General features: G+C 40.3%; 2 protein-coding genes across 2 annotated transcripts in view; one reads left to right on the top strand and one right to left on the bottom strand.

Annotated features, from left to right (window-relative positions):
* LOC120799051 (collagen alpha-5(IV) chain-like) overlaps nucleotides 1–6,104 on the bottom strand; it is a 25,405-nt gene extending 19,301 nt beyond the window's left edge. The window contains exons 1-8 of the mRNA XM_040143892.1: nucleotides 5,742–6,104; nucleotides 3,324–3,377; nucleotides 1,591–1,680; nucleotides 1,424–1,468; nucleotides 1,224–1,268; nucleotides 1,036–1,098; nucleotides 771–824; nucleotides 574–600 (exon numbers count right to left, since the gene is read on the bottom strand). Coding sequence (XP_039999826.1) covers nucleotides 574–600; nucleotides 771–824; nucleotides 1,036–1,098; nucleotides 1,224–1,268; nucleotides 1,424–1,468; nucleotides 1,591–1,680; nucleotides 3,324–3,377; nucleotides 5,742–5,813 — 450 coding nt within the window. The 5' untranslated portion in view covers nucleotides 5,814–6,104. The remainder of the gene's footprint in view (nucleotides 1–573; nucleotides 601–770; nucleotides 825–1,035; nucleotides 1,099–1,223; nucleotides 1,269–1,423; nucleotides 1,469–1,590; nucleotides 1,681–3,323; nucleotides 3,378–5,741) is intronic.
* On the top strand, nucleotides 5,850–25,729 carry LOC120799052 (collagen alpha-4(IV) chain-like). Its single transcript, XM_040143894.1, has 48 exons — nucleotides 5,850–6,256; nucleotides 6,489–6,581; nucleotides 7,404–7,446; nucleotides 8,068–8,139; nucleotides 8,586–8,720; nucleotides 8,926–8,970; nucleotides 9,577–9,693; nucleotides 11,407–11,472; nucleotides 11,634–11,669; nucleotides 11,844–11,906; nucleotides 12,107–12,142; nucleotides 12,266–12,307; nucleotides 12,540–12,623; nucleotides 12,860–12,904; nucleotides 12,991–13,062; nucleotides 13,133–13,177; nucleotides 13,263–13,316; nucleotides 13,720–13,783; nucleotides 14,323–14,427; nucleotides 14,534–14,683; nucleotides 14,917–14,925; nucleotides 15,053–15,142; nucleotides 15,238–15,389; nucleotides 15,513–15,585; nucleotides 15,848–15,954; nucleotides 16,085–16,268; nucleotides 16,378–16,449; nucleotides 16,780–16,887; nucleotides 17,068–17,286; nucleotides 17,469–17,633; nucleotides 17,805–17,972; nucleotides 18,440–18,583; nucleotides 18,819–18,926; nucleotides 19,070–19,248; nucleotides 19,604–19,667; nucleotides 19,902–19,976; nucleotides 20,160–20,267; nucleotides 20,751–20,855; nucleotides 21,207–21,278; nucleotides 21,586–21,714; nucleotides 22,186–22,293; nucleotides 22,438–22,593; nucleotides 22,671–22,778; nucleotides 22,900–23,037; nucleotides 23,206–23,322; nucleotides 23,648–23,836; nucleotides 23,960–24,243; nucleotides 24,333–25,729. The coding sequence occupies exons 2-48, from the start codon at nucleotides 6,541–6,543 to the stop codon at nucleotides 24,591–24,593; spliced, it is 5,007 nt and encodes a 1,668-aa protein (XP_039999828.1). The 5' UTR covers nucleotides 5,850–6,256; nucleotides 6,489–6,540; the 3' UTR covers nucleotides 24,594–25,729.

The following is a 25,729-nucleotide window of genomic DNA, read 5'->3' as shown; positions in this document are numbered from 1 at the left end:
CCACCATCACATGAAATATACATGAGGGCAGGATCATGCAAATTATCAGTCCACAGATACACAAAGATGACTGGCTCTATGGAGTCAATAGATCCAGACCGGAGGCCTAAGCCTGTGATAGAAAATCAGCATGATTGATGATGACGATGCTAAAAAAAAAAAACTGCTTTCTGATGCTGTTAGGAGGTCTATAATCTTGTTTCTAGTAACACTTAGTGCAAGGATTCTTGTGCATGCAATTAAACATGAACTGTTCCCAGTAGTTCCTAGCCTTGAGAACTAACACACTTTTGTTGCAGATAAAAGTTTAAGGCCGGACTTGACAGAAGAATAAAAACAAAGAAAATCTTTAAACAAGTTATTGGTCTCACATGGACTAGATACAACATGAGCTTTGGGAGCTTGAGGAGGCGGAGAAGGCACTTGATACTGCAGTGTCATGTTTTCTTTTTTTTCCCGCCAATAAACTTCTTAAAAGGCAGTCATTGCTGAACAATTCTGCCGTCTCACCATTTCTAAATAGAAAAACTACTTGATAATGAGCCCTGGGTGGCACAGCATACATTTCATTACCTTAGGTCCAGGCAGACCTGGTAGACCCTGTAAAGTAAAGACAAAGCTGAAACACATTTTGGACAGAAAACATACTCTCCGATGGTTCATTTTTCATCACTATACAATAAAAGATTGAAGTGATTAGAGGTGTAGCAAGCTAAAACACTGTATTTGCGTACAACATAGTGACAAATTGTTTTGATTTTGCTTCTTACTGGATGTCCATTAATACCATGAGCCCCAGAAATACCAGGAGGTCCATCATCTCCCTAAAAGAAGGTAATGTGTTCAAAACATGCAAAGGTTCAAGTATCACAAACACATTTAAGTATAAATACATTTGTTTGAGACGAGAAACAGTGTGATTAAAAAGCTATGGAATCTCTTTGTAATATAATTTCTGGTAAGGCTCTATTCATTGAGTCACAAATAAACCAAAACTATTACAGATACCACTGTTAATAAGTAATATTATCCTACATCAGTTCCATTGCATCCTGGAGCCCCTGGGGAGCCTGGGGGCCCTTGTAAACCTGGGATACCCTGTTAGAGAATATCAGCAGAAGTTCAAAAAAGTAACAGGCATCTCTAGAAATATGCAGGAACATGCATTTACACAAGACATAAATCAGATGATGAACACGGATGTATAAGAGAAGACACCTCACCGGTAAACCATGAGACCCAGCAAATCCTTCTTTACCTTCGTGTCCCTGTATTGAGAGTAACAAAACCAGTATACCTTTAAAAAGGAAGACAGGTGCAACATATTACACACTAGTATATTCAATTTTCACTTGGTGAGACATCAAATAAACACCCAACAAACAACCAAACAGAAACGACTTGGATAACACAGTTATGTTACCAGATTGCCTTTTGATCCCACAGGTCCATCAGGCCCAGTGTTGCCCTGTCAAAGACAGGAACCTATAATTAATCTTAGTGATCTAGTGTGATGCAGTGTTAGAACAACTAAAAGTGAGCGCAGGAGCGAAGAACAAAGGAGCCATAAGAGACAGGCTGAAATTCTACCTTTGGTCCCATAGGCCCAGCATGACCATCTGATCCTGGACGGCCCACTGGCCCTGGGGGACCTGCAACTCCTGGTAAACCTTTGTCTCCCTGTGTGTGTGTGAGTGTATTTGTGTGTGAGAGAGAAAAAGAGACAAGGAGACAGACAAACCACAAATGAAAGAAAACAACAGAGATGTAATTTGAAAATTTACAAATTTCCATTTGTCAGCAATGTGTAAGTAGAGTTGTTGCAGAATTTAGAGATCCCTGAATGTTTGTTGAAATACTGCTGCACGCTCAGATACTACTATGACGTTGATGCTTATTAAATACCTGCTGCTGAATAACATAACACTGTGTCACATGTCATCAATGAGGGTCAATTCCCACATTAATTTATTTTGATTTGCAGATGTAACATCACCATTTTCTGTGTTTTTGTAGCTGATCATGGTTTGGAAAATCTAAGCCTTTTTTACTCATCTGTTTCCAAATATTACTAGTGTGAACAAATCTACAACAGCAGGAGAAAACATTCATAATATAGTTCAAGTTGTTGTCAAGTGTTAGTCTCTGTACGGGTCAATGATTTGTTGAGTGCTAGCAAGTTCTTTTGAATTTTGATGGTGGGCTAACACTTTTTGACAGTAAGACTGGTGTTTAGAGAAGCACAAATTAAAACTATTTACTTATCAATCACAGTTGAAGGTTAATAGAATAACTGAGAAAACATTACATATAGTAATACACTATGAATGTGTTTACTTGCATGTCTTCAAATATAGCTGGATAGATGCGAACAGACACATTCATTCATTTTAATTTGATGTGCATTTTGAATGGGTGGATTTAAAATGTCCCTCATGATTACATTTTGCATACTTTGTTGACTAGTTTATGCTAAGCTGAAATATTAGTCAACACAGAAATTATTGGAATGTATACAGTCGTAGCATTTTTGTTAGACCATTGCTGAGTCTGATCTGTTACACTAAAGAGGTTTCATGTGCTCTTTCTCTGCTTGGAGCCCACGGCAAATTGAGTTAAACTGAAACTGCTGGTCTAACCAAAATAATTATGGAGGATGTTAAAACAATCTTGAAGCAGTTTATGCTTTTTCAGCCAAGGCTCTCCTTTAGGCTCTGCACCTGATTTGTCTCGTGTATCACTGGACAAATGCACCTGAAACGCTTTGGCATTGTGAATGTGAAAATTGCTGTATATTGCACAGATAAATAAGGAAATGAATGATGGCTGAATTCCATTTAGCACCTCCAGATTCAAGGTCGTGTTATTGCTCATGCTGGCTCACTGTCAAACTGTCATGACGTACTACTTACTTGGACATTTATATAGAGCTGAGCCATTGGTGGCGTGTTTGTCAACATTATTAGTAACATCTGTGCTTTTCCTACCATGACAATTGTCTGCCGTGAATTTGTTTGTGTAATTACTGGTGATGAAGTGACACATTTAGGTTTATGAATAGAGTAATAAGAACATTTGTGATAGCTGAATAAAAAATATTCATGGCAGGTGTTACTACATCATCAGACAGGATAATGTCAAGAGTTTATACATTTAATTTTTATTACAAAAAACATTGCGCTTGCACTTTCATACTATGCTAAAATTGTGGTTTCTCTGTTTTATCTACAGCACATGGCTACAAATTACTAGAAATATAAAACTATTTTATAGAAAGTTATGTAAAAAGACTGTTTTACACAGACAATTGATGATCCACTCACCCTGCTGCCTTTCACTCCTTTACAGTGGCACCTTGATTTCCCACTGCACACACACTAAAAAGAAATTGTAAAATTGTTAACTATGTATTGTGTAAATAGAAAACATAGTCCAATTACTTTATTTTCGTTCTAGTTTAGACTGCAATGATTTTTAATGTTTTCTGTCATGCCCCAGTTTAAAATCAAAAAGATCTTCCCTGTATCACTGTAAGCCAATTTAATTTCTATCAAACATTAACCATATTGTGTAAACAGTTAACAAAACTAGTCAAGTTGAACATGAAATACTTGAGTCATTTCACCTGAATCTAGATAGCCATCGCTGCCATGACAGCTCTCTTATTTTTCTCTCTTGTTGAATCAGATTCACTCAGCTGCGGTTCCCTTCACCATTTTCCCACCACGGTCATGTGCAAACCGCCGTAATGGTTAATGTCCACCCCACATCTTGGAAACCACCACAGCTACTGAAGGGAGTCTACTGATTTGGGTGATTCAAATTGTTGCCTGATCAAGTGCAACGTTTACAGACATTATGTTGATAAATAATCTGTTATTCGCACAGTGGTCGCTTTGGGAGGATTTTTGGAAGCAATTTGCCCAGGTAAAATCTATTACTCTCCAGTGTTAAGGGCCTACAAATCTCCTTTGTTTCTGTTCAAAACAGCGGCTTTTAATTTAAAGGCTGTAAACATTACTGCTTATCAGCAGAGAAATGGGTCTCTTGAAGCTAAAAAGGAAGAGCTACAGTGATAAAAAAAAAAATAGTAAGATGCACAGTGGGCTGTCTTTAGGATAAATAATAGGTCAGCTATTATCTCCTGACATAATGAATCATTGTCAGTTAACATGACGTTATTTCAAATGCATTTGATTTCTAATTCACCTTAGCCTTGTGGCGATCCAGCAACTAAAGTGCCCGGCTCCTGGGCAAAAAGGGGGAACACTGGGTCTGATACCATCTCTCTTATACCTTAAAACTGGCTCATTTAATGGAAGCATTATTTTTGTAATGAATTAAATTTCCCTGTGCAGATGAAATGATAATTAGGCACGAAATCAACTGGACATTATTATCTTTCTGTTATAAGGAAGGAGATGCATTTTTTGCCATCGCTATAACAGCAACTGGGCTGTGACATCAAGAAAATGGATATTTAATCATCATTTGTGATGTTTAGACCTAACAACTGATACTCCATCGTTTTATAATTACTTTCTTATGTTGAATATAGTGATGTACAGAGGATATTTTTATAGAAACAATTGAAAAATAGAACTACTACCTGCGTTTATTATAAGCATTATGGTGGGGAAAACTTTATAAACAAGCCAAGTTGGACCTCTCATATTTTTTCTGACACCTGTGTAAGATATCGTCCTCCCCTGATCCTAAACTTCTTTTGAGTTCCTAAACTTTGTCAGTTCAATTTGACAGCCTCTCATATCATTTTTCTCTGATATCAAGCCACACATTTACTTATGTGCAACATCCGTCTTCTACCTTTGTCCACATTGGCCAGTCCTCTCGTCACCATATTTAATCAATATACTTAACTTACATGTTTTTCCTCTGCTGCTTAATGCATGTTTTGCTTTTATTTTTTAGATATCTTTCAATTTTCCTTCCTCTATATTCAATTCTTTTTCCATGACCTCCCATAAAGTGACCCACAACACACTGAACTAAATGTGCAAACACACCGCAAGCAAACCCATGTCTTCATGGCACAAGATGTTTGCAGATAAGTATAGACACCACAGCTACAAACACAGCACAGTGTTGTATATCAAAGTTAAAGCAGAGGAGAATGAACGGTGCTCATATTATATACAACAGGAAATAAACAAGGAACATAGTGTTACCGAATGATGGTAATCTCCCATAAACAGTGATTTAGTGGATTTTTGTAAGGGATCTGGGAGAGCAGGTTATAGCAAGAGAAAGGTAAGTTAGCAACAGTATTAATAATTATCTAAAAAAGTTAAAATGTAACACATTGCTTAAAAGGTCAAAAGAAAAACATTTACAGAGAATGTCAGTGTTGAATCTGCTATGATAAAAGCTCAGTGGAAAACAAGGATTTGATTTGTTATATGTCGATTCGGGTTGTGATGCAGTGCAATGTAGTTTTCTCTTGAACAAAGCTCACCAATCAACCACTGTAGCTCATCATCTAAACCCAGTCTCTTAAGTCTGCTTATAAAGAAATAACAAGCAGCACTATGATCCTGGGATGAACACGAATAGGACTGTCCCATGTGTGTACAGTATGAAATAAAAGGATAAATGAAAAAGACAGTCAGTACAATGTTTGCATTTAAATACCTGTGCAGATGGGAATCTATGCTGTTGGCAAAATGAAATCAGATTCTTCTACAATGTTCTGTCAGTAATGAAAAAAAGAAACATCTTACATTTTTGGCCTCAGTGCCCATCAGCATCACAGCAAACAGGATCAGAGGAACTACGAACACTGGCTTTCCCATGGCTTTTCTTGGTCCACTTACATCAGAAGCTCAGGAGTAGTCACAGACCCCCCAGAGGTGATATGCATGTCTTTTTGAGCATCCTCCTCAGCAACTAGTCTTTACAGTACAGCCATCAGTGCTGTGCTCTGAGTGATCTTAAGTCAGGGTTCATTTAGATCAAAGTTCTCCATCTGGCTTTCCGTGCCTTGATAGATAGGACAGCCCAGAGAAGTTGTTTAACTTGATCCCGAAGACGGAGGCGGTCTGAAGTTACTGATCCAGTCAACCCCAATCATCATCCTTGTCCTCATCTCACTCCTGGCACTAACAAACACTGGCAGTTACTCCTTTTGGTTTTTACTGATACGGAGACAGGAGATTAGTTTGAATCTTCTCAGAGATTACCCTGCTTGGAATGTCCTAAAGCCTTCATGAAGATTATTTCCAGCTTCTGAATCTGGGTGAGTTATGAACATTGTTTTATGTGCGTGATGGACTGTTACCTATAGACTACATGAGGTGAAAATGTAATGCACCAACAATCTTAATCCGTAACAAATTTAATTTTTCAAAAATATCATAATCGTGTGTACTACATTTTATCTTAAAGAAAGTCATTCTCTTTATAATGTTAACTGGCCCATGTCTCGCAAGCGTCTTGGGTAGTTCATGCTTTCTTTCATCCACCACAAGGGGCAGCACTGAAACCAACACTCACCTGTTAAGCAGACTAACGAGATGAGAGATGAGATCCTCACTTACTGTTGTGACTTTGTGCCCCCTCAGGTGAGTCCCACTGCAACAATACAAATATTAAATTATTAACAATTATTATAATTCTGGTATCTGTAGCAGCACCCATATCTGATGATGATAATCAATGGTAACTTTTTGGGACTGAACTGTTTTGTATCTGTTGTACCGGCCGATGTTCTGAACTCTTTTGATATCCTAATCCGAAAATGTAGACCGACGTATCTTTTCAGCATTCAAAATTTGATTTTGTCTTCTACAAATAACGATTCCGGACCATTTTTATCAGAAAAATAAAAGTTTGGGATGACAAGAGGGCTTTTGTCACAACTTCTGTAAGCATGTACATTTCACTGAACCCTGTTACAGTGAAAATTATTTACATTACTGTAAACATTTGTAAGGTATGTCTCGTAAAGTTTGATGAAATTCACATCCCCTACTCAGTAAGTCTATTTACCAGAAGACAAACCTCTTCATGCCTGTTTACCCGGAAACTCAACACATCTGCATTCTTTCTGCATGCATTTCAAGATGCAGACTCTGTATAAAAACCGACCTCCACAGATTCAACGTTGCACTAACACAGACTTTAGTGTCACCCACAGTGTGGTGAGAATTCGAGTAGACAACATTCTCGCTGCTCTCCCGCTCCAAGGGTGGCACATTAGTTCTTCTGCACACAACAGCAACAAATCATGAGCTAATTTAAAACAATTTAGGCTGCACTGCTCACTAATTGGGTATCTTCCTGTCAAAACGTTTATGTGAAAGTCATTTGTGGTTCTGTAAAGGCATCCAGTAGCTGGGGCTAAATGAAACTACAGCTAATCTACCACCATTGTCTATTCACAGATGGATCCTTGTACTGATCATCTTTGTGCAGCAGCTCCATGCAGTAAGTCTTTCCCTCTAGATCTTCTAGATACACAAACCAAATAAAAACCTTGTAGTTAATCATTTCAATATAAGTTATTTGCAAAAATACACTACAGATAAAATCCTATATACTGTACTATATGACACACACACACACACAGGCACACACACACACACACACACACACACACACACTCACATATACACACTAACATCTGTGGGGATACTTGACATCTGGAGGTGTGGACTCACAGAAGGGTTTTCCAATAGGTTATCAGTGCGATAGGAGAATGACGAGGCTCTGTGAGCTTTCTTTCTCATCAAGGTCAGAGCAACCATTATTTATCCACGTAAATGGGAGAACACTGACTTGTGTAAAACTTGCCCAGTCTCCACAGGGAAATGTGTGAATGCTCAAGGCTGATTCTGAAAGATGTTAAATATTCAGGAATGGCAGATATGCCCAAAACCACAACCTTATCTAGTACACCTGATGATATGAATTTGACCCCTTACTGTCAGCTGCTCTGCTCAGGCACACAGATACTCACACAACCTCAGCCAGTCTGCTTCTCAAATGTGGTAATGGTCAGTACAACTGCATTTAAGGCCTATGATTTGTCTCTGTTTGACGTTTCAGGGGGGGGTTGTGGGTCCATGTCAAGGTAGAGACTGCTCTGTATGTCAGTGCCATCCTGCCAAAGGTGCACGGGTATGATATCTTTCTTCTCATGTTGCTATATATTGGCAAGCTATCCTCACTCTCCCAATAGTAGGGTTGATATTTTTAATTTTTGTTGATTCAGTTGAAAGGTATTAAGCTGTTGCCCTTTAATTCTCATAAAATTGTTTTATATGTTACATGTCTTAATTAGCAATGCCTAGCAGGACTAGCAGCAGAAAAATTAAAACAAAAGGAATAAAATTGGAAAAATAGGAATAAAAAATGACTGATTTCCATGATTTGATAGATATTGTATTTACTATCTTTCCTTAATTACCACTACAGAAAAATGCAGTTGTGCATGCAACATTATTGTGCTTACATTCAACTATCCAGGCATAGTGACTAAAATCAAAAAATTGAATGAAAAAGCAGCAGCCAATTCCTAACAGTCTAAGCTAAAAGTTTTATACACATGACCTTTTTCTTTGTAGGGAGCTCCAGGGAAGCCAGGGGACCAAGGCCCCCAGGGAACAATGGGACCATGGGGACGTGAAGGGCCACCTGGAGAGAAAGGCAGGAGGGGAGCAGAGGGATCACATGGCCCAGAGGGTCCCAAAGGAGACCGTGTTAGTACAAATGCCCATGTGCATGTTGTATTTGTGTGTTGTGTCGAAGGCAGAATATGCATGTAACTGACCATCAAGCGTACTTTAGTAAACCTATGAAAAATAGAGTGCCAATGATGAAAAAGAAGGGGTGGGGTAGAGAGTGAATAATGTAATCTAACCCAATAATGAATGACTAATGCCCAAATTTATTTTTACATTTCAGGGCAAGACTGGTGTTCCTGGTTTTCCTGGTAATAATGGCTTATTAGTGAGTACACCACTGTAAATTTATCTATAAATCAGAAAAAGACACATACTGTTCACACTGGCGAAAATAATCCCTTTGAGGTGAGCAACCCTCTGAGGGAATTACACCAATTTTCCAAACCTTGTACAGCTCAACATGGAGTTAACATACTTCTCGCTTATTTTCCCATAATCCCTCCAAAGGAATTTAAAACACACCTGTGATAACAATTATCAGACACTCTTCCATTTGTAAATATGTCCTTTAGTGTTATCAATAGTGTAACTGCCCAGATCACACATTCAAGATAAAATATTTGAGACACGACAGTAGATGGTGCAGTTATTTGAAGCATGTGTCTGGTATGCCCTCTAGTGGACACATCAAGGTATACTGTAGATCAGGGCCTGGTTCTCTTCATGGTCTAACGTAGCTGCCCTTTCATGATTCAAGTCTTTGTATTTAATAAAAACTTGTGTTGTTCAACTTAACCACTATATAATTATGAAAATATTACAGAAGAAAGAAAGCATTTTTAAACATTCTCAACTAGAGTCATAATTGTGAACACCCTAACTTTAATACTCTGCAATTATACTTCACCACCATAACTACAATATTGCTCAGGGTCACCCTGGAGCAGGTGGCGAACCTGGTTTGCCAGGAGTGGATGGCTGTAATGGAACAAGGGGTCGACCAGGAGTCCCTGGTATTCCTGGTTCAGATGGTCCCTTTGGGCAGCCGGTGAGTAGAAGTCCTGTTCTGGTGTTTCTCTTAGCCTTTATGTAGTCCGAAATGAGGCATTCAAATGTCCTTCGCTAGCCTTCTGACAAAATGTAGGGTTTTTAACCAAGTTATGCAGCAAAGTAAAGTAAATAAAAGACTAAAACATGCAAAATCAGTAGTTATATTCATTTTGGACACTTCTGCAGCATTCGATTTACATCTAGTGCCAGCATTCATTGGCAATGCAGGATGTCCACTCACTATGCACTTTAATAGGAAAACCTGTGCACCTGCTTTTTCATGCAATTATCCAATCCACCAATCAAGCAGCAGTGCAATACATAAAATCATGCAAATACAGGTCAGGAAATTCAGTTAATGTTCACATCAAACATCAGAATGGGGAAAAAATGTGATCTCAGTGACTTTGACCACGGCATGACTGTTGGTGCCAGATGGGCTGGTTTGAGTATTTCTGAGACTGCTGATTTCCTGGGATTTTCACTCACAGCCACAGTAAAGATGGACCAATAGTCTCTAGAGTCTACTCAGGCAGTTCTGCGGAAGGAAACTCCTTGTTGATGAGAGAGGTCAGAGGAGAATGGCCAGACTGGTTTGAGCTGACAGAAAGGCTATGGTAACTCAAATAACCACTCTTTATAGTTACGGTGAGCAGAAACGCATCTCAGGATGCAAAATGCCTTGAGGTGGATGAGCTAGAAAGACTAGAAAAACAAAGCCTGGTCTGATAAATCTGGATTTCTGCTGAGGCACACAGATGGTAGGGTCAGAATTTGGCATCAACAGCATGAATCCATGGACCCAACCTGCCTAGTGTCAACAGTCCAGGCTGGTGGTGGATGTGTAATGGTGCGGGGGATGTTTTCTTGGCACACTTTTGGCCCCTTAACACCAATCAATCATCATTGAATGTCGCAGCTTACCTGAGTATTGTTCCTGAGCATGTGGATCCCTTTACGGCCACTAATTACTATCTTATAATGGCTACTTCCATCATGATAATGCTCCATGACACAGAGCAAAAGTCGTCTCAAACTGGTTCCATGAACATGATAATGAGTTCAGGGAACTTCAGTGGCCTCCCCAGTCACCAGATCTCAATCCAGTAGAACAACTTCGGGCTGTGGTAGAGCAGGAGATCGGCAGCATCAATGGGCAGCTGACAGATCTGCAGAAATGATGTGACGCAGACATGTCAACGTGGACCAGAGTGTTTCCAACATGTTGTGGAATCAAAGCCATGAAGAACTGAGGCTGTTTTGAGAGCAAAGGGAGGCTCTACCCAGTATTAGTATGGTGTTCCTAATAAAATGCTTGATGAGTGACATTCAGATAGAGGAGTGAGAAGGTTTGGATGGTGGTTGGACATGTACTTCAGGGGCCTGACTTTTTGTCCTGGGTCCGGCAGTCAGCTTTTTTAAGGATTATTTTTAACCATGATGAGATTTCCCTAAAGGGCCATAGTTGTCTGATACAGCCGATGCAATCATCATATCGTAATCAATTATACTGATAATTAAATAATTAAATAAATTCATTTCATTGAATAATCAATTAAATACTACAACCATCCCCACCGGATGTTGACAGACATTCCCCCTGAGCCTAATTCAAGGTTTTGCCACATTGTCAAGTACCAACTTTCTGTTGGAAAGTTTATATCCATTTATAATGTGTCTAATGTCAGCATTTATGGTCTGTTCTTGTCAGGGATTACCTGGACCTAAAGGAATTAAAGGAGAACCTTTGTATGGCGCTACCCTTCCAGGACTTCCTGTAGGTGCTCCTGAACTAGAAAAACTCAGATTATTGTGGGTTGGCTTTTACCAAGTTTAAAATCCCTTTCTATTTGTGCAGTTCTACAATTAATTAAAATTTAACATGTCTCTAAAAATTCTCATTTTCATGTCTCATCTTCCATTCTTTTCATTTTACAGGGGGAGCGTGGGAGAGATGGAGACTTTGGCTTACCTGTATGTTTTTTAGATTAATAGTTCTCTGTGCTATTATTCTAATAAATAAAGGACAGATTAATTGTTTTAAATATTCTACTCTCTGCTTATGGTTAAGTTGACTCATCTTTATGTTTATTCTTTTTAACATACGATTGTGTTTTGTTTTTTGTTTTGTTTTTTTTTTAAACTAAGGGAAGACGAGGAGACCCTGGGCCTAAAGGCCACATTGGCCTTACTGGTTTTCCTGGACCTGAGGTAAAAAATTCTCACTTTTTAAATTAAGTAGGTTATGACTTAACTCAAAGATTGTATATTACTGTACATTATTTCACATTACTGCACATGCATAGTATGCAGCAATTTATTAGACTACTAATATTCATGATCTACATCACAAGAAGAAATGCAGTGCTTTATGTGACAAGGTGTGTGTATGTATATGTGATTCTATTTAGGGCCTAGAAGGTCCTAAAGGTGTCAGAGGACTACCAGTAAGTCACCTGCGTCACAATCTTTGGCTTGCATGGTGTAACAAAAAATCCTTGCATGCATACACACAGACTGTGTGTCCACATAAACACAAAACCTTACTAAGCTTTTGGTTTGTCTTGTAGGGCAGCCCTGGAGGATCACTGGCAGGCGATAAAGGTGACAATGTAAGAAACCATTTTGGCCTTGGCAGCTATGAACTGAGGCTTTGCACTGTGTGTTTATGTGTGTGTGTGTGTGTGTGTGTGTGTGTGTGTGTGTGTGTGTGTGTTTGTGTGTGGGGGAGAGAGAGAGATGGAGAGAGAGACATGTGTCTGCTTATGGCTGCATGCATATATATGGATTCATCCAACTTACAACCCCAGCCAATGTCTTCACCTCTTTAATTCCATATTCCAGGGTGAGCAAGGCCCACCTGGCCCCCAAGGAACAGAAGAAGTCATAGCATTTCTTACAGACTTTCTTCCACCTAAAGGTTACAAGGTGAAGGCGAAGTCCTCTTTTGTATTTATAAAAGACTGCTCATTTTTAAATCCTACATAGACTTATAAATGGACAAATCCAACTTAATTCATGTCTTACAGGGTTTTATGGCAACCCATTCATTTTAATCAGTCCAAATAGCATTATCATGTCGCATCATAATTTAAAGTTTCAAATCAAACTCTGCCTTCTCCATGCTGTATTTTTTTCATTATTTTCTCTTTTCTTCTCCTCAGGGAGACAGAGGTCTTCCTGGAACATGTGGACCAAAGGGCAAAATGGTGAGTTTTATCCTATATGTTAGCATAAATGTATGTCTGAGAGAGATAGAAATGCATTTTATTTATTTTTATTTTTTTCTTACCAGAGTGACTTAGGAGACTATAACAGAGAAGAAATGAAAGGAGAGCAAGGAATCCTTGGAATTCCTGGACTTCGGGTAGATGACTTTAATCAGACTGGTACATTCATATAGATACAATATTTTAACCCCACTGTTTCTGCTCTAGGGTCCTCCAGGATTTCCTGGTAAAGATGGACCAACAGGACGTGAGGTACACCTGTCATATTATTAAGCCTTCCCTCGTGATACTATATTCAGACATTTTTTTCAGGTTAAATACAATGATGCCTTTTCAGGGTTTCCATGGAGAGAAAGGACTTCCAGGTCTCATTGGAAGAACTGGATCAAAGGTGAGCTTTGCAAAAGCATTTAAGCAATCTGCATAACTATTTGTATAACACGTGGGTAAGGTGCTAACAGAAGCCAGGTTTCTGTAAAAACAGTGGAAACTAGGGGGGCAAGCTTATAGGATATAGCAATGGATCTATATTCTCCAGCAGGATAATTGTTTGTCAGCATCTTTGCTATACCTTTTGCTCCCTTTACAACTAGAGGAGTTCTGGAAATGTAAGAAGAAAGTGAAGAAAAACAGTCTCTCCTTGTCTGCTGCCCTCTTGTGGTTGCTCAGTGGGACAGTCCCATTTATTGGACCAGACCAGTTACTCCTGATAACTCTTCTCATCTTTGTAGCTATTACATTGGTGGCATTTTCTGTTTAAGACTATGGTTTGTCCCTGTCCTTGCATCCAACAGGGTTATCCAGGAGATCCCGGTTTCCCCGGACCCCTGTACTTTCATAATGGAAGTCATGCCAGAGGTTAGACCATTGTAGTAACTACACTCTCCGCATTTGTTGAGCTGAGTGTGGCCAATGGTAGAACTGTCCTATTATAATTTTTTTATTTGTAATATAATAATGAAATATTTTCTTGAATTAAATTCTAATAGTTTACAACCTTGGTCTTACTGTTGTGGCTAAAATAACTTTAGTATATTGACAAAACAATGTTCTCATCACTGTCACTGTAGAGACTGCCGACTTGCGCTTCACTGGAAATAGCTCTACTGTCCAGTAGGGTGCTTAAAGTATACTGCAGTCAGAATCTATACACTGAGTGTCAAACTCTCACTGACTGGAGGGTTGAAAGCTTGCCGTGAAAAGTTTTTAGTTTCAAGCTCAGTTACCACAGATTACATTAAAATGTATTAAAGGTATGGACTAAAGAAACTTCTCAAACCACTCTTGCAGCATAATCCACTTCTTCACTGTCTATCTGTTTCACCAAAATATGGTTAAACACGCTGCTTTTTGTAGAATCAATTAAATTAAATGAAATCTGTATCTGTATGTTTCAGGTGCTAAAGGTGAGCGTGGGTATCCAGGAACGTCTGGACTCCAAGGTGACCCTGGGTACATGGGCATGCATGGACCTCCTGGCCCGTCAGGGTTAACAATACCAGGTTAGGGTTTAGCCTTTGTCATTGTTCTCTAACTTTCAGGTTACTTGTATCTTTAAGTACTATATATCTCTCATATCCTGTGTTATCTCTCACACCTTTCTAAAAGTGCCAGGCCTGCAAGGTCGACAAGGGCCCCCTGGTCCAAAGGGCTACAAGGGAGAGCCAGGGAGTTATAACAAATTTGAAATCCCAGGACCAAAGGGAACTAAAGGACTCCCCGGAGCTAAAGGTGTCAGAGGCCTTCCTGGTCGTCCAGGTATATCTGCTCTCACTGCTTCTTAAACACAGCACATGAGTTTTTTGTATGTGTAACTTAATCTCACAAATATAATTTCATCATAGTTGTTAGCTTGTCAAATGTTTTCTGTGTGAGCTCATTTGAATTAGGACTTACCTTCTGGTGTGTGTGTGTGTGTGTGTGTGTTCATGTGTGTGTGTTTGCACATGTGTGTGTTTATGGTATGGCATACTTGATCTTGATCTGATTAGGATGTGGAGGTAAGTTTTTCATTTATTTGTTTGTATTTTTCAAAGAAGTTTGATAATACACAAATCTGCATTCAAATGACCTGCAGATTTTTTAAAACTTATGTTGGTCAATATTTGTGGCTGGTTGATCCTGTAGATTACTACTGTGAGCCTGGTTACCCAGGTGACCCTGGTGACCCAGGATCTAGAGGATCTGCTGGAAACAAAGGGCTCAAAGGAATTAAAGGTGATCTATGACTGTTTGTGTGCATTAGCCGATCCCACAAGTGCTGCATCATAGTCATACATTTTTGCCATCCCTGTCTCCTGTTAATTACCCAGGTTGTCAAGGCGAATGTAAATGTATATCTGGTGGGGGAAGCGTAGGGCTCCCTGGCACACCTGGTTATCCGGGACATCCAGGGTTACCTGGAACTCAAGGACTCAAGGGGGAACCAGGACCGAGAGGAGATGAGGGCCCAGAAGGACCAAAAGTAAAGACATCAGGAATCTAGCTATTTAATTAATTGCCATTTCTTAAAACATGTTTAAAAGTCTGTTCTTTGTAATAACCACAAAAAACATAGTTTTGTGTTTGACTTTGTGTTTTCTTCTAGGGCTTTCAAGGAATTCCTGGTTTAAAAGGACAGAAGGGTCAGAAAGGTGACTCTTTTGCGGTAGGTGGTAAAGGTGAGCACCTGTTAAATCCAAAACTCTACTATGCACTGTATTATTATACAAGCAAAGTTTTGTGTTATAAGTTTATACTGGTAAACATCGGCTCTACTTTTTCAGTACAATAGTAAATTTAAATAAAAAGTTGTATTTATCTGTTGGTAACTTTGTGCTTGTGGTCAAATAAAAAAATAGACCTCTTTTTAAAAAATGTCTATACCAAGGTTTATTAAACGTTTACAGCCTAATATCTAATGTTTCTTTTTGTTGTTGAAAGGTGCCAAGGGTGACCAAGGAGTGCCTGGTCAATCTGGCCCTCCTGGAGCAACAGGTAGGCCAGGACAGGATGGCCCCCCTGGCCCTTCAGGAGACCCAGGACCACCAGTGAGTGTGTACATTTCAAATACTGTAAATGTAATTTATGGAAGAAATGGTATGATTAGTCTTTAAGTTGTTCCTGTTTAACTACATAGGGGAAAAAAAAGTTCCACTTTGTTACTATCAATTTTTGTAGGGCGCTGGATATGTAGGATTACCTGGTCCCAAAGGTGACCCTGGTGTTGCTGGACCCAAAGGCTTTCCAGGGATTGTAGGCCCTACAGGTCCTGGTTTTCCAGGCTCTACAGGGCCACCTGGACCTAAAGGAAATCAGGGACATTCTGGCCCCCCAGGAATTCCTGGACGACCAGGGCCTCCAGGTCAGAGACTGGATTAAATTCAGAGATTTTCAGATGGTTATAACACACCCTTTCCCACATTAAGCCAGGTGTAATGGGCTCAAAAAGCATGTTTTATTTGTGTCAACAGGTGAAATTGAGAAATGCTGTCATGAAGATGAGGTTGGATCACCTGGTCCTAAGGGTCAGCCAGGTTCCCCAGGTAAGTCTCACAGATGATACCTTTAAAAAATCATCAAAATCATCGTGATTGCTACATTGTAGTCCAGTGTCCTGTCTATTGATCTAACCTTTCTAAAGTTTGAAGAAAAATTGCATCTCACTGCTGTTTTCCCATGTTTTAAGAGTTAACTGGAATGGGCTGTAAAGTTACTACTACAAATGATGTTTGTAAGCCATTAGCTCGAAAGTTGATGAGAGAATTGGTTTGCCTTACTAAGCAACGTGTCATGAAAGAAACATGGTTTATGACTCTTGAAACATTGTCAGTCCATGTTGCAATTCAACTTACTTTTTATTCTGGGCTTTATAGGGATTCCAGGTGATCCAGGAAGAGATGGTTTCCCTGGAATTCTGGGACAACCAGGCCCTAAAGGCATGAAAGGAGATGACGGCGATACTTTAGGGATTGGACTGCAAGGTAATTTCTCTCTAAAATGTTGTAAAATGAAAATGATAGATTACAGATTTTTAAAGATCTTTCTTCTTTGGAGGACCCAGGTTCAAGCCCGTGAATCATCAAGCATCCAATTAATAATTAATTAATTACTCAATTAGGAGGATTGTTTGTATGCTTATAGGTCTCTCATATTTGTAAAAGGACCTCCAGGTTTCAATGGGGATCCAGGTGACCCTGGTCCCTGTGGGATTAGCCTCGATGGCCCTCCAGGCCCTCCTGGGTTACTAGGACTCCCAGGCAGGAAGGGTGCCCCAGGAGATGTCCTCTCTTCCAGTCCAGGTGCTACTGGCCCACCTGGCCACCCTGGGGCTATGGGGACAAAAGGACCTCGTGGCTTTCCTGGAAACCCAGGGTCTCCAGGTAAATTTCATTTATATTTAGGTGAACACAAACAAATCAATCCACATCTTAGGCTTTAGTTAATGTGGCCTGTATCACAGAAAAACCAGTGTGCTTAGAGTACACGGTAAGTGCTTGGGGTGTACTTCCCATTCTTTACTTTACATTGGAATCGGTTGACCATTGGTGCTTTCGAATCACAGGCATAAAAGGCCAGCCTGGACGACCAGGCCGTAAAGGAGAGCCAGGAGTCTATGGTGACCCTGGTGCTACTGGTCTCCCAGGCCTACCTTGTACTGTGTGTGACCTGAATGGATCTTCAGGACCTCCAGGTCCTCCAGGAAACCCTGGACAGATGGGCGTACCAGGTGATCACACAGCAGCAAGCAAAATTATGGATGTGATGCTGTCACTCTAGGTTTCGCTATAAAAATTTTGTCAAGACTAATACTATTGGTACATTCATGCATATTCTGCTGTGTAGGCATCTAACCATCCATGAACATATTTCTCTCATTGACTTTTATAATGTTGCATAGGCTACCTTGGTGAGAAGGGCTTGAAGGGAGATATAGGTCCACCTGGTCACGGACAGAAGGGTACTCAAGGTTCCCCTGGCCTTCCTGGTGTCCCAGGCCCACTTGGACCAAGAGGCACCGCTGGCCTGCCAGGGGATCCTGGGTTTGATGGCAAGCTAGGACTGAAAGGTGAACCAATGTTCTGTCTTAAAAAAATGTTTGTTAAAAGCCTTATCATTTTACTTGATCATTTAAATCATGTAAACTCTTTTCAGTATAAAATCAAGAAAAAACAGGTGCTTTTGTTTACATATTGCAGTCAGTTAAGCCTTAAGCTGCATTGCCTGTCAAATTCAAACTAGTCAGCTTGCTTTTATTAACCCAGTCAGTTGCGCCTGTGCCTGTGTAGTCTATCTCCAGACCCTGACAGTGATCCCAATATCTGACCAGAATGTTTCCCATCACCACCAGCTCCACACTCCAAACTGGTGGTGTTTCTGACCTACTGACCTATTATAGAGTTCATCCCGAAATTCAATAATTAGGTTCTCAAAAAAGTCTACACTGAAATATAGTCTGCATTTGATCAACAATGCTTTATATATGTAAACTAGTCTGTCCTGATTGAAATTAGATTTTCCTTTCAATTCATCTAGGTGAAATGGGCTACCCTGGCAGGGCTGGGGCAAAAGGTTTACTAGGTCGTCCTGGACCTCCAGGACCCAGAGGTAAACAGGGAGAGAGAGGCTTTAATGGTCGACCAGGTGACACAGGAGACCCAGGACTGCCTGGTAATAAGGGTAAGTGTCTGTTGCACTCCACTTGGCCTTGACTAGATTGTCCACCACACTTCTAAAACAGACAGCCTGTATAAAACTGCAGTAGTGGTATACAGCTAAAACAATAGCTAAGGATGATTGAGGAAGGCAATAAGACAACCATACAACAAAACATTCAAGGTATTAAATTTCACTTTCAGTGTACTTTATGAAGCAGACTGGCATGCATTTCATTTCAACTTTGTGATCTATCCAGGTTTACGTGGTCTCCCAGGGTTACCAGGCCCTAGCTTTGTGAATGTGACAAAAGGCCCAGAGGGACTTCTAGGAAGGAGGGGACAACCAGGCCAACAAGGACTTGCAGGCAATGGAGCTGTCATTTAATTTGTACATCTTTTTTAAATTGGATGATTATTTGAGTTCCAGCTAGTATGTCACTTCACTAGATTGACATACAGATTGTGAAAAACAGTGTAAGTACTATATAATTTGTTTTGTCCCTTACAGGCTCAAAGGGTGTAAGGGGAATACCAGGTGACTCAGGGCCTGATGGATGGCCTGGTCCGCCAGGGTATAAGGGCAGCATTGGTGCTCCAGGCAGGCCAGGAATACCTGGGATTCCTGGGAACCCTGGAATCAATGGTTTCCTTGGTCCGAGGGGTTATCATGGGCCTACTGGAGATCTGGTACACAATTAACCCATTTTATTGTATTTATATTTCAGTAACAGGTGTCTGTGCTTAGTTTTTAGTATCTTTCCAGTCTATACCCAAATCATGTACTAACACTATAACAAAATTACACACTAAACATGACACAAGCTGCATATCATTTCTGATAATTCTAGCTGTCTGTAATGCACAGCCGTGTGGTGCCAAGTCAGCTTCGGTGGGGACTCCAGCATGGATTAAGTTTTTGGCTAGTCCTAGATAGTTTATATTGTCTTTCTACTCTCGAATGTAGCTTTAATGTACATAATTGATTATATTTCAGACTCAAAAGTGATGTTAAAGTAGTTCAATGTGTTCATGTCTCTTGCAGGGAGATCCAGGGCCTACAGGACATAATGGTATACCAGGGCTACCAGGATTTCCCGGTGCCAAAGGTGAGTAATAAGACAGGGTAATGTGTTTTATTATACTGGTATATATATCTGATTTCATGTCAGAGGGGAAAAATAATACAACAGGATCAAAAACAGTTAGATATATTGTTATAATAAATGCAAAAAAGAAAAAAAAATGCCCACCAGACATATAAAAGAATCAAGTATAAGGATTTCATACATGTTTCATTCAGTTGGACTGAACCTGATGACACCTGTCTAAATCTGTTCCAGGTGAGCCAGGCAAGTCTTATGGACAACCTGGTCCACCTGGACCCAAAGGATTGCCAGGGGAGGATGGACCCAGTGGTGAGTAAAGAAAATGTCACAATGAACAGAAGAGCTACTTAGAAATTACTTCAAATGTTGAAGAGGAAGTAGAAAATCTTAGTTAAACATGTCCAGAAGGAGGTCTGTCAGTTTCCTACACTATGTACAGTAAATGGATATATAACTGGGAAAAATTTGTATCAACAAAATCATTTCCTTCAGCACACAGAGGGAGTCCAGGAGATCCAGGTGACCGAGGACCCAGGGGAAGGCCAGGAAAGCCTGGACAACCAGGCATTCCGGGGGAACCAGGAACACAGGGAGGAACAGGTGATTTCCTGTGAAATTTGAATCAGAGAACTCCTGTAATGCAACTATAATTTAAAAGTGGATAAATTAAGGAAAATTGCTGAGGTTTATCTTTGTACATAGGAAGGTTGACTTATGGTCAGATTCAGGAGAAGCACCCTTTCCCGAGATATCACACTGCTGTATATCATCAGGAAAATAAATAAATAAATAAAGTAACATCATTATGCCAGTAACCAGGATCATTTGTTCTCATATGATATAAAGCTCACCTACATTTAGATTTAAATATACGTAAAGTGTCCTTCATGGGTAATAAATGAGGTCCAGTTTCCACTATCATGTTTAGAATTTTGAATCTTACAAATTCTCCTTTACACCTATAGCAATTAAAACTATATGACCCACTTCTTACAGTTCTGTTTATTCCCTCAAGTAATTTGAATTTTGTGGTTTAGGTATACATGTTGTTTTGTGTAATTTTATGTATGTGTGTCTCTGCAGGCTTACCTGGGCCCCGTGGCCCATCAGGCCGTCCAGGTCTTCCAGGTATTCCAGGTGATCGTGGAGTTCTGGGACCACCGGGTCCACCTGGTACTGGTCCTCCAGGTACTAACATAATATCCATTGTATCTCTCATTTGTGGATAGACAGGGCACAAACACACATACACAGTAACGTTCACTATATCACTTGATTTGGCTTGTATTGGCTATCATCTTTCTTAGTCTGTATCAAAGGGGTTTTCAGATGTGGCTGCCAAAAAGAAAGTCAGAAATGATGGCTGTACTTATCTCATTTTGCTTTCAAGTAACATTTCTGAAGACACATGGAGAAATGGAAACGATTTAACCTTCAAATTAAGAAGTAAATATTGGGCGTTGTGCTAAAGGGAAAATGGTTTGAGTGATGAAGATACCAACAAGATTATTCTTATGTTGTATTGTGATCTTATGTCAGGGCCCCCTGGACCACCAGGTCTGCCTGGACTGAATGGGCTTAGAGGTCCAAAAGGGATGAAGGGAGCAAGTGGTAAGAAGGATTAAAAAAAAAAAAAGTTTAGCAATAATTTCTTTGCTTGTCTTTTATGGTGCTTGTACTATTGGCATTGATTCTGCTTCATACAATATAAAGTAAAAATGTCTGTTTAGGATTCACAAATTGCCTTAAATATGAACACTGAAGTTAAGTGTCAGTTCACCCTGTTCATTATTTACTGTTAACTTCATCCTAAAAAGTGTAATTAGAGTGTCATTATGTTTACTCCATATATGAGTAAATGTTAGTACATGCTACAGTGTAATACTGTGTCTTAAACATACTCATTTATCACTTCAAGGCAAAGATATCCCTGGCCCTCCGGGACCAGACGGTTGTCCGGGAGTCAAAGGTCTGAAGGGCCGCCAAGGGGCTCCAGGAGCCACTTTTCCTGGGCCTAAAGGCCTGAACGGCCCACCTGGTGACACAGGTAATATATCTATCATTATCAATAGTTCATCTGCTGCACCAGTCTATAAGGATGATGGGCAATACACATTTAGTTAAGTCAATTTTATATCCTGGATTTACTTTTACCATAGATATTGCCTGAAAATATAAAAGAAATGAACACTTGAAGACAAACATTTTTAAACAAGTTTACATTATGAATAGTGTTTGTCTCACACAGGCGTACAATTTACAAAACATACAGTTTGACAGATTTTAAGATATTGTATCTTCACAGTACCACCAGTGTAAGTCCAATAAAAATATTACAATGATTTCTTTCCATGCAATATTCTTTTATGATTTCCCAGATTGTATTGTCTTTTTGTTATCATTTCACGGCGCTTTATTTGCTGTTTATCACTCTCCATTTTTTGAGTGTGGTTACTGTTCCATTCCTCTATATATTCTGTCAGAGAAGGAAATAAACTTTCTGTATTTCTTCCCTCAGGTCTTCCAGGCTTGCCAGGCAAACCTGGTTACCCTGGCAAAGAATGCTACACACCTTCACCGGGACCTGACGGAGATATAGGATATGAAGGACCTTCAGGACCCCCAGGTGTGTGTGTGTGTGTCTATTTATGTTCATGTTATGTCTCCATATTTGTGTGGCCACATTAAGGAAAGAACATTGTGCAGACTTTTCTGCACATGTCCTTTTTATCTGTCTGTCCACATCTTGGATTTTGTATTGGGTTATTAGGTCCTCCTGGGGAACAGGGCCCTCCGGGCAATGAAATATTGTTCAAAGGAGACCCAGGACCAGATGGCCTCCATGGATTACCAGGCTGTAAGGGAGATAGGGGCTTCCCAGGACCTCCTGGATCTCAGAACTATGCAGGCTTTGTCGGTACAAAAGGTACATTACAGTGCAAGACTGCTGCCATCACTTGCCATACATTTGAATGCACTCTAAATGTTGCTGCTTGTTGACAGGTGAGAGAGGTCCCACTGGTCTGAGTGGTGCTCTAGGACCCAAAGGTCAGCAAGGTCTCCCTGGGCCCCAGGGCCGCAAGGGAGAAACTGGCCCAGTTGGAGATATGGGTGAGTGGCAGTGTAGCAAAGAGATACACCAATATATATTCTTTTAATTTTACTTCAACACAACTGAAATGTTGGGGTTGCAACAGTATATCTGGTAATCATTGTTATATGGTTTGACCAGGTGTCAAAGGTGCTCCTGGTGATTCCATCAGTGGATGTTCATTGTCGGCTCCCCCTGGACTTCCAGGACCTCGTGGTTACCCAGGATCTAAGGGATTCCCTGGTGATGTGGGTCCTCCTGGGAATTCAGGACGTAAAGGCAAGATAGTGTAATATTTTCTCAGTGTATATATATATATGTACACTTTTTAGTCTGTGTCTGAATTGATTTGTGTTGTGTGTTTTTATTTTATTTTTATTATCCTCAGCTGTCGCTGTGTGTCTGTGTATATATTTGTCCTTATATGTTTGTATCTGTGCATTCCAGGAGAGAAAGGTTCTAAAGGGTCTGTGGGCCTCCCTGGTCTACCAGGTCCTGCTGGTCCTAATGGTCTTGTTGGAGACCCAGGAGAAGGTGGTCAGCGAGGATTTATTGGACCTCAAGGTGAATAATCAGAAACAGTCATGTAAAAATCTCAGCCTTTGTACTGCTTAATCCAGTGGCAGGATGGCAAAAATGAAAGACATCTGCTATAAACAAGAAACTCCACAAAGCTGATAACTGCCAGAGGTGTCATTGTCTCTTTAAGCAAGACACTGTTTATGTAGCAGTTCTTAATAAAAATGTGGCCATTCACTCAAGGCCACAGATAAAAATGATCGTCAGCCTCTAGTAAATAGCTCATTTAATCTCCCCTTTGTCTCTTCCTCACTTTTATGTTCCCTCCATGTCACCAACTTGCTACTTGCTCAACCCCTCCATCCTCCAGGCATCCCAGGTTCACCTGGTGATCCAGGTGAGCCAGGCCATAGGGGGGCATCGAGATCAGGCTTCCTTTTGGTTATCCACAGCCAATCAGTGCAGGTGCCATTTTGCCCTGAAGGCAGCAGTCAGCTTTGGCTGGGCTACAGTCTGGTGTACCTTGAGGGACAAGAGAGGGCTCACACACAAGACCTGGGTAAGGGTCTGCATAAAGTTATATTGTTGTTGATGTCTTGAAATGAGTTTATTCATACAAAAAACCCCATTCTTCCTGTTTCTTTTAAGCTTCTCTCTCATCTTTTACCTCCTCTCCCTGTAGGCCAGGCTGGCTCCTGCCTCCCTGTTTTCTCCACAATGCCTTTCTCCTACTGCAACAAAGCTGCTTGTCATTACTCCAGTCGCAATGACAAATCCTATTGGCTCTCCACCACTGCTCCCATACCCATGATGCCTCTGCTTGGCCAGGAGATTAGCTCCCACATCAGCCGCTGTGTAGTGTGTGAGACAGTTTCGCCCGCAACAGCTTTTCACAGCCAGGATCACACAGTTCCCGCATGCCCACCTGGCTGGAGGAGTCTGTGGACCGGATACTCTTTCCTCATGGTGAGTGCGATAAAGAGCTTGATTGTGTGGATGAATAAAAAAAGCTATCAACTCCCCTGAATGTCTACTTGGTGCCTTCCTGTCTTCAGCACACTGGGGCCGGTGACGAAGGTGGTGGCCAGTCTCTGACCTCTTCTGGTAGCTGCCTTAAGGATTTCAGAACTCATCCCCTCATAGAGTGCCAGGGTAGGCATGGCTCCTGTCACTATTTTGCCAACCTCTACAGTTTTTGGCTGACTACTGTGAGTCAGACAGAGCAGTTTATCACCCCGCGGCCCAGCACCATCAAAGCAGCTGACCAACAGCGACGCAGGGCCAGTCAGTGTCATGTCTGCTACAGAGAGCAATAAAGGTCCTCTCGTCACTTTTAGTTGTAGCTTTAAGCCATTCCATTTTCAAAACCTGATTCTGATTACCACTCAGGGCCATATTTAGATTATATTTGGTGAAAAAAAATGTGGTTTTACAATTTATACACTGTTACCTTTATCTGAAAAGCTTTTTTTTATGCAATACTGCTTTCACTGTATCTTTTCTGTCATTACTTTAATGAGGTGCTATTTCTAATGATAAAAAATGTTTTAATAATTGGTCAATCATCTGACTGCTGTACCTTAAGATTACGTGTTCACCCACTTTTTCATATCAGTGTTGAAATCCTAACTAAATCATCCTTTAGGAGAGATATTCAAAATACCTTTCCTTCTTTATCTACATTTTGCGCCTCAGTTAAAATGTTTAAAAAAAGTTTTAACATTCATTCATTCAGAGTTCAATGGCTATGACAGCTGAAAAAAAATAGAGAAAATAAAAAATTTCAACAGGATACGGTTTTTCCATAGAAGGTTTCAAGTTCATATTTATTTATTTCTCTTAACAGAACCCAAGTGACAATCAGAATACAGTACTTTTTTCCTCAAACATGTTTTTTCCTTTTCTTTTTTATTACGCAAAACAAGAGAACACTCAGTGCAATAGGACAGAGGACTCTGACAGTGCGGTGCTCTCTACCTTTTCACAGTGCACGTTTATACACACAAAAAGATTGTACATCGTCATTATTACATTTCCAACCTCGACCCACCAACATCATGGATAGGGCAAAGTGAATGTCTTAAAACAATCATTTTTAAAGATTCAGCTTGCATACAGTGTAGCTTGGCACACACACACAAACATGCACAGCTCTCTCCCTCAAACACACACACACACACACACACACACACACACAACACACACACACACACACACACACACAGGTACAACATGGAGGGACCTCTGTAGCATTGATTCTCACCAGAGAGGGGGTACTGCACTTGCACTCTGAGGGCTAGCTCATTTTACTATTTTGGCATTGTTGACATTGCATTTTAATGTGCAAAGAGAACCAATTCAGATGATGTAAGCAGGAGGCTGAGGTAGAGGGAGAGAGCTGGGGGAGAAGGAGATGTATGTAACCAGCCTGATTAAATGTGATGGAAAATGA

Source organism: Xiphias gladius, chromosome 14 (genome assembly GCF_016859285.1).
Source record: "Xiphias gladius isolate SHS-SW01 ecotype Sanya breed wild chromosome 14, ASM1685928v1, whole genome shotgun sequence".
Taxonomy (NCBI): domain Eukaryota; kingdom Metazoa; phylum Chordata; class Actinopteri; order Istiophoriformes; family Xiphiidae; genus Xiphias; species Xiphias gladius.
The sequence above is the reverse complement of the archived record's forward strand: the minus strand, read 5'-3'. Positions and strand labels throughout refer to the sequence as shown.

What these genes read in the sequence shown, in the direction of transcription:
- LOC120799052 (XM_040143894.1), top strand. Translation starts at nt 6,541, where the DNA reads ATGAGATCCTCACTTACTGTTGTGACTTTGTGCCCCCTCAG. An exon ending in CAGGAGACCCAGGACCACCA is followed by an intron (nt 15,955 to 16,084) that starts GTGAGTGTGTAC and finishes CAATTTTTGTAG; the next exon opens with GGCGCTGGATATGTAGGATT. An exon ending in AGGATTTCCCGGTGCCAAAG is followed by an intron (nt 19,668 to 19,901) that starts GTGAGTAATAAG and finishes AATCTGTTCCAG; the next exon opens with GTGAGCCAGGCAAGTCTTAT.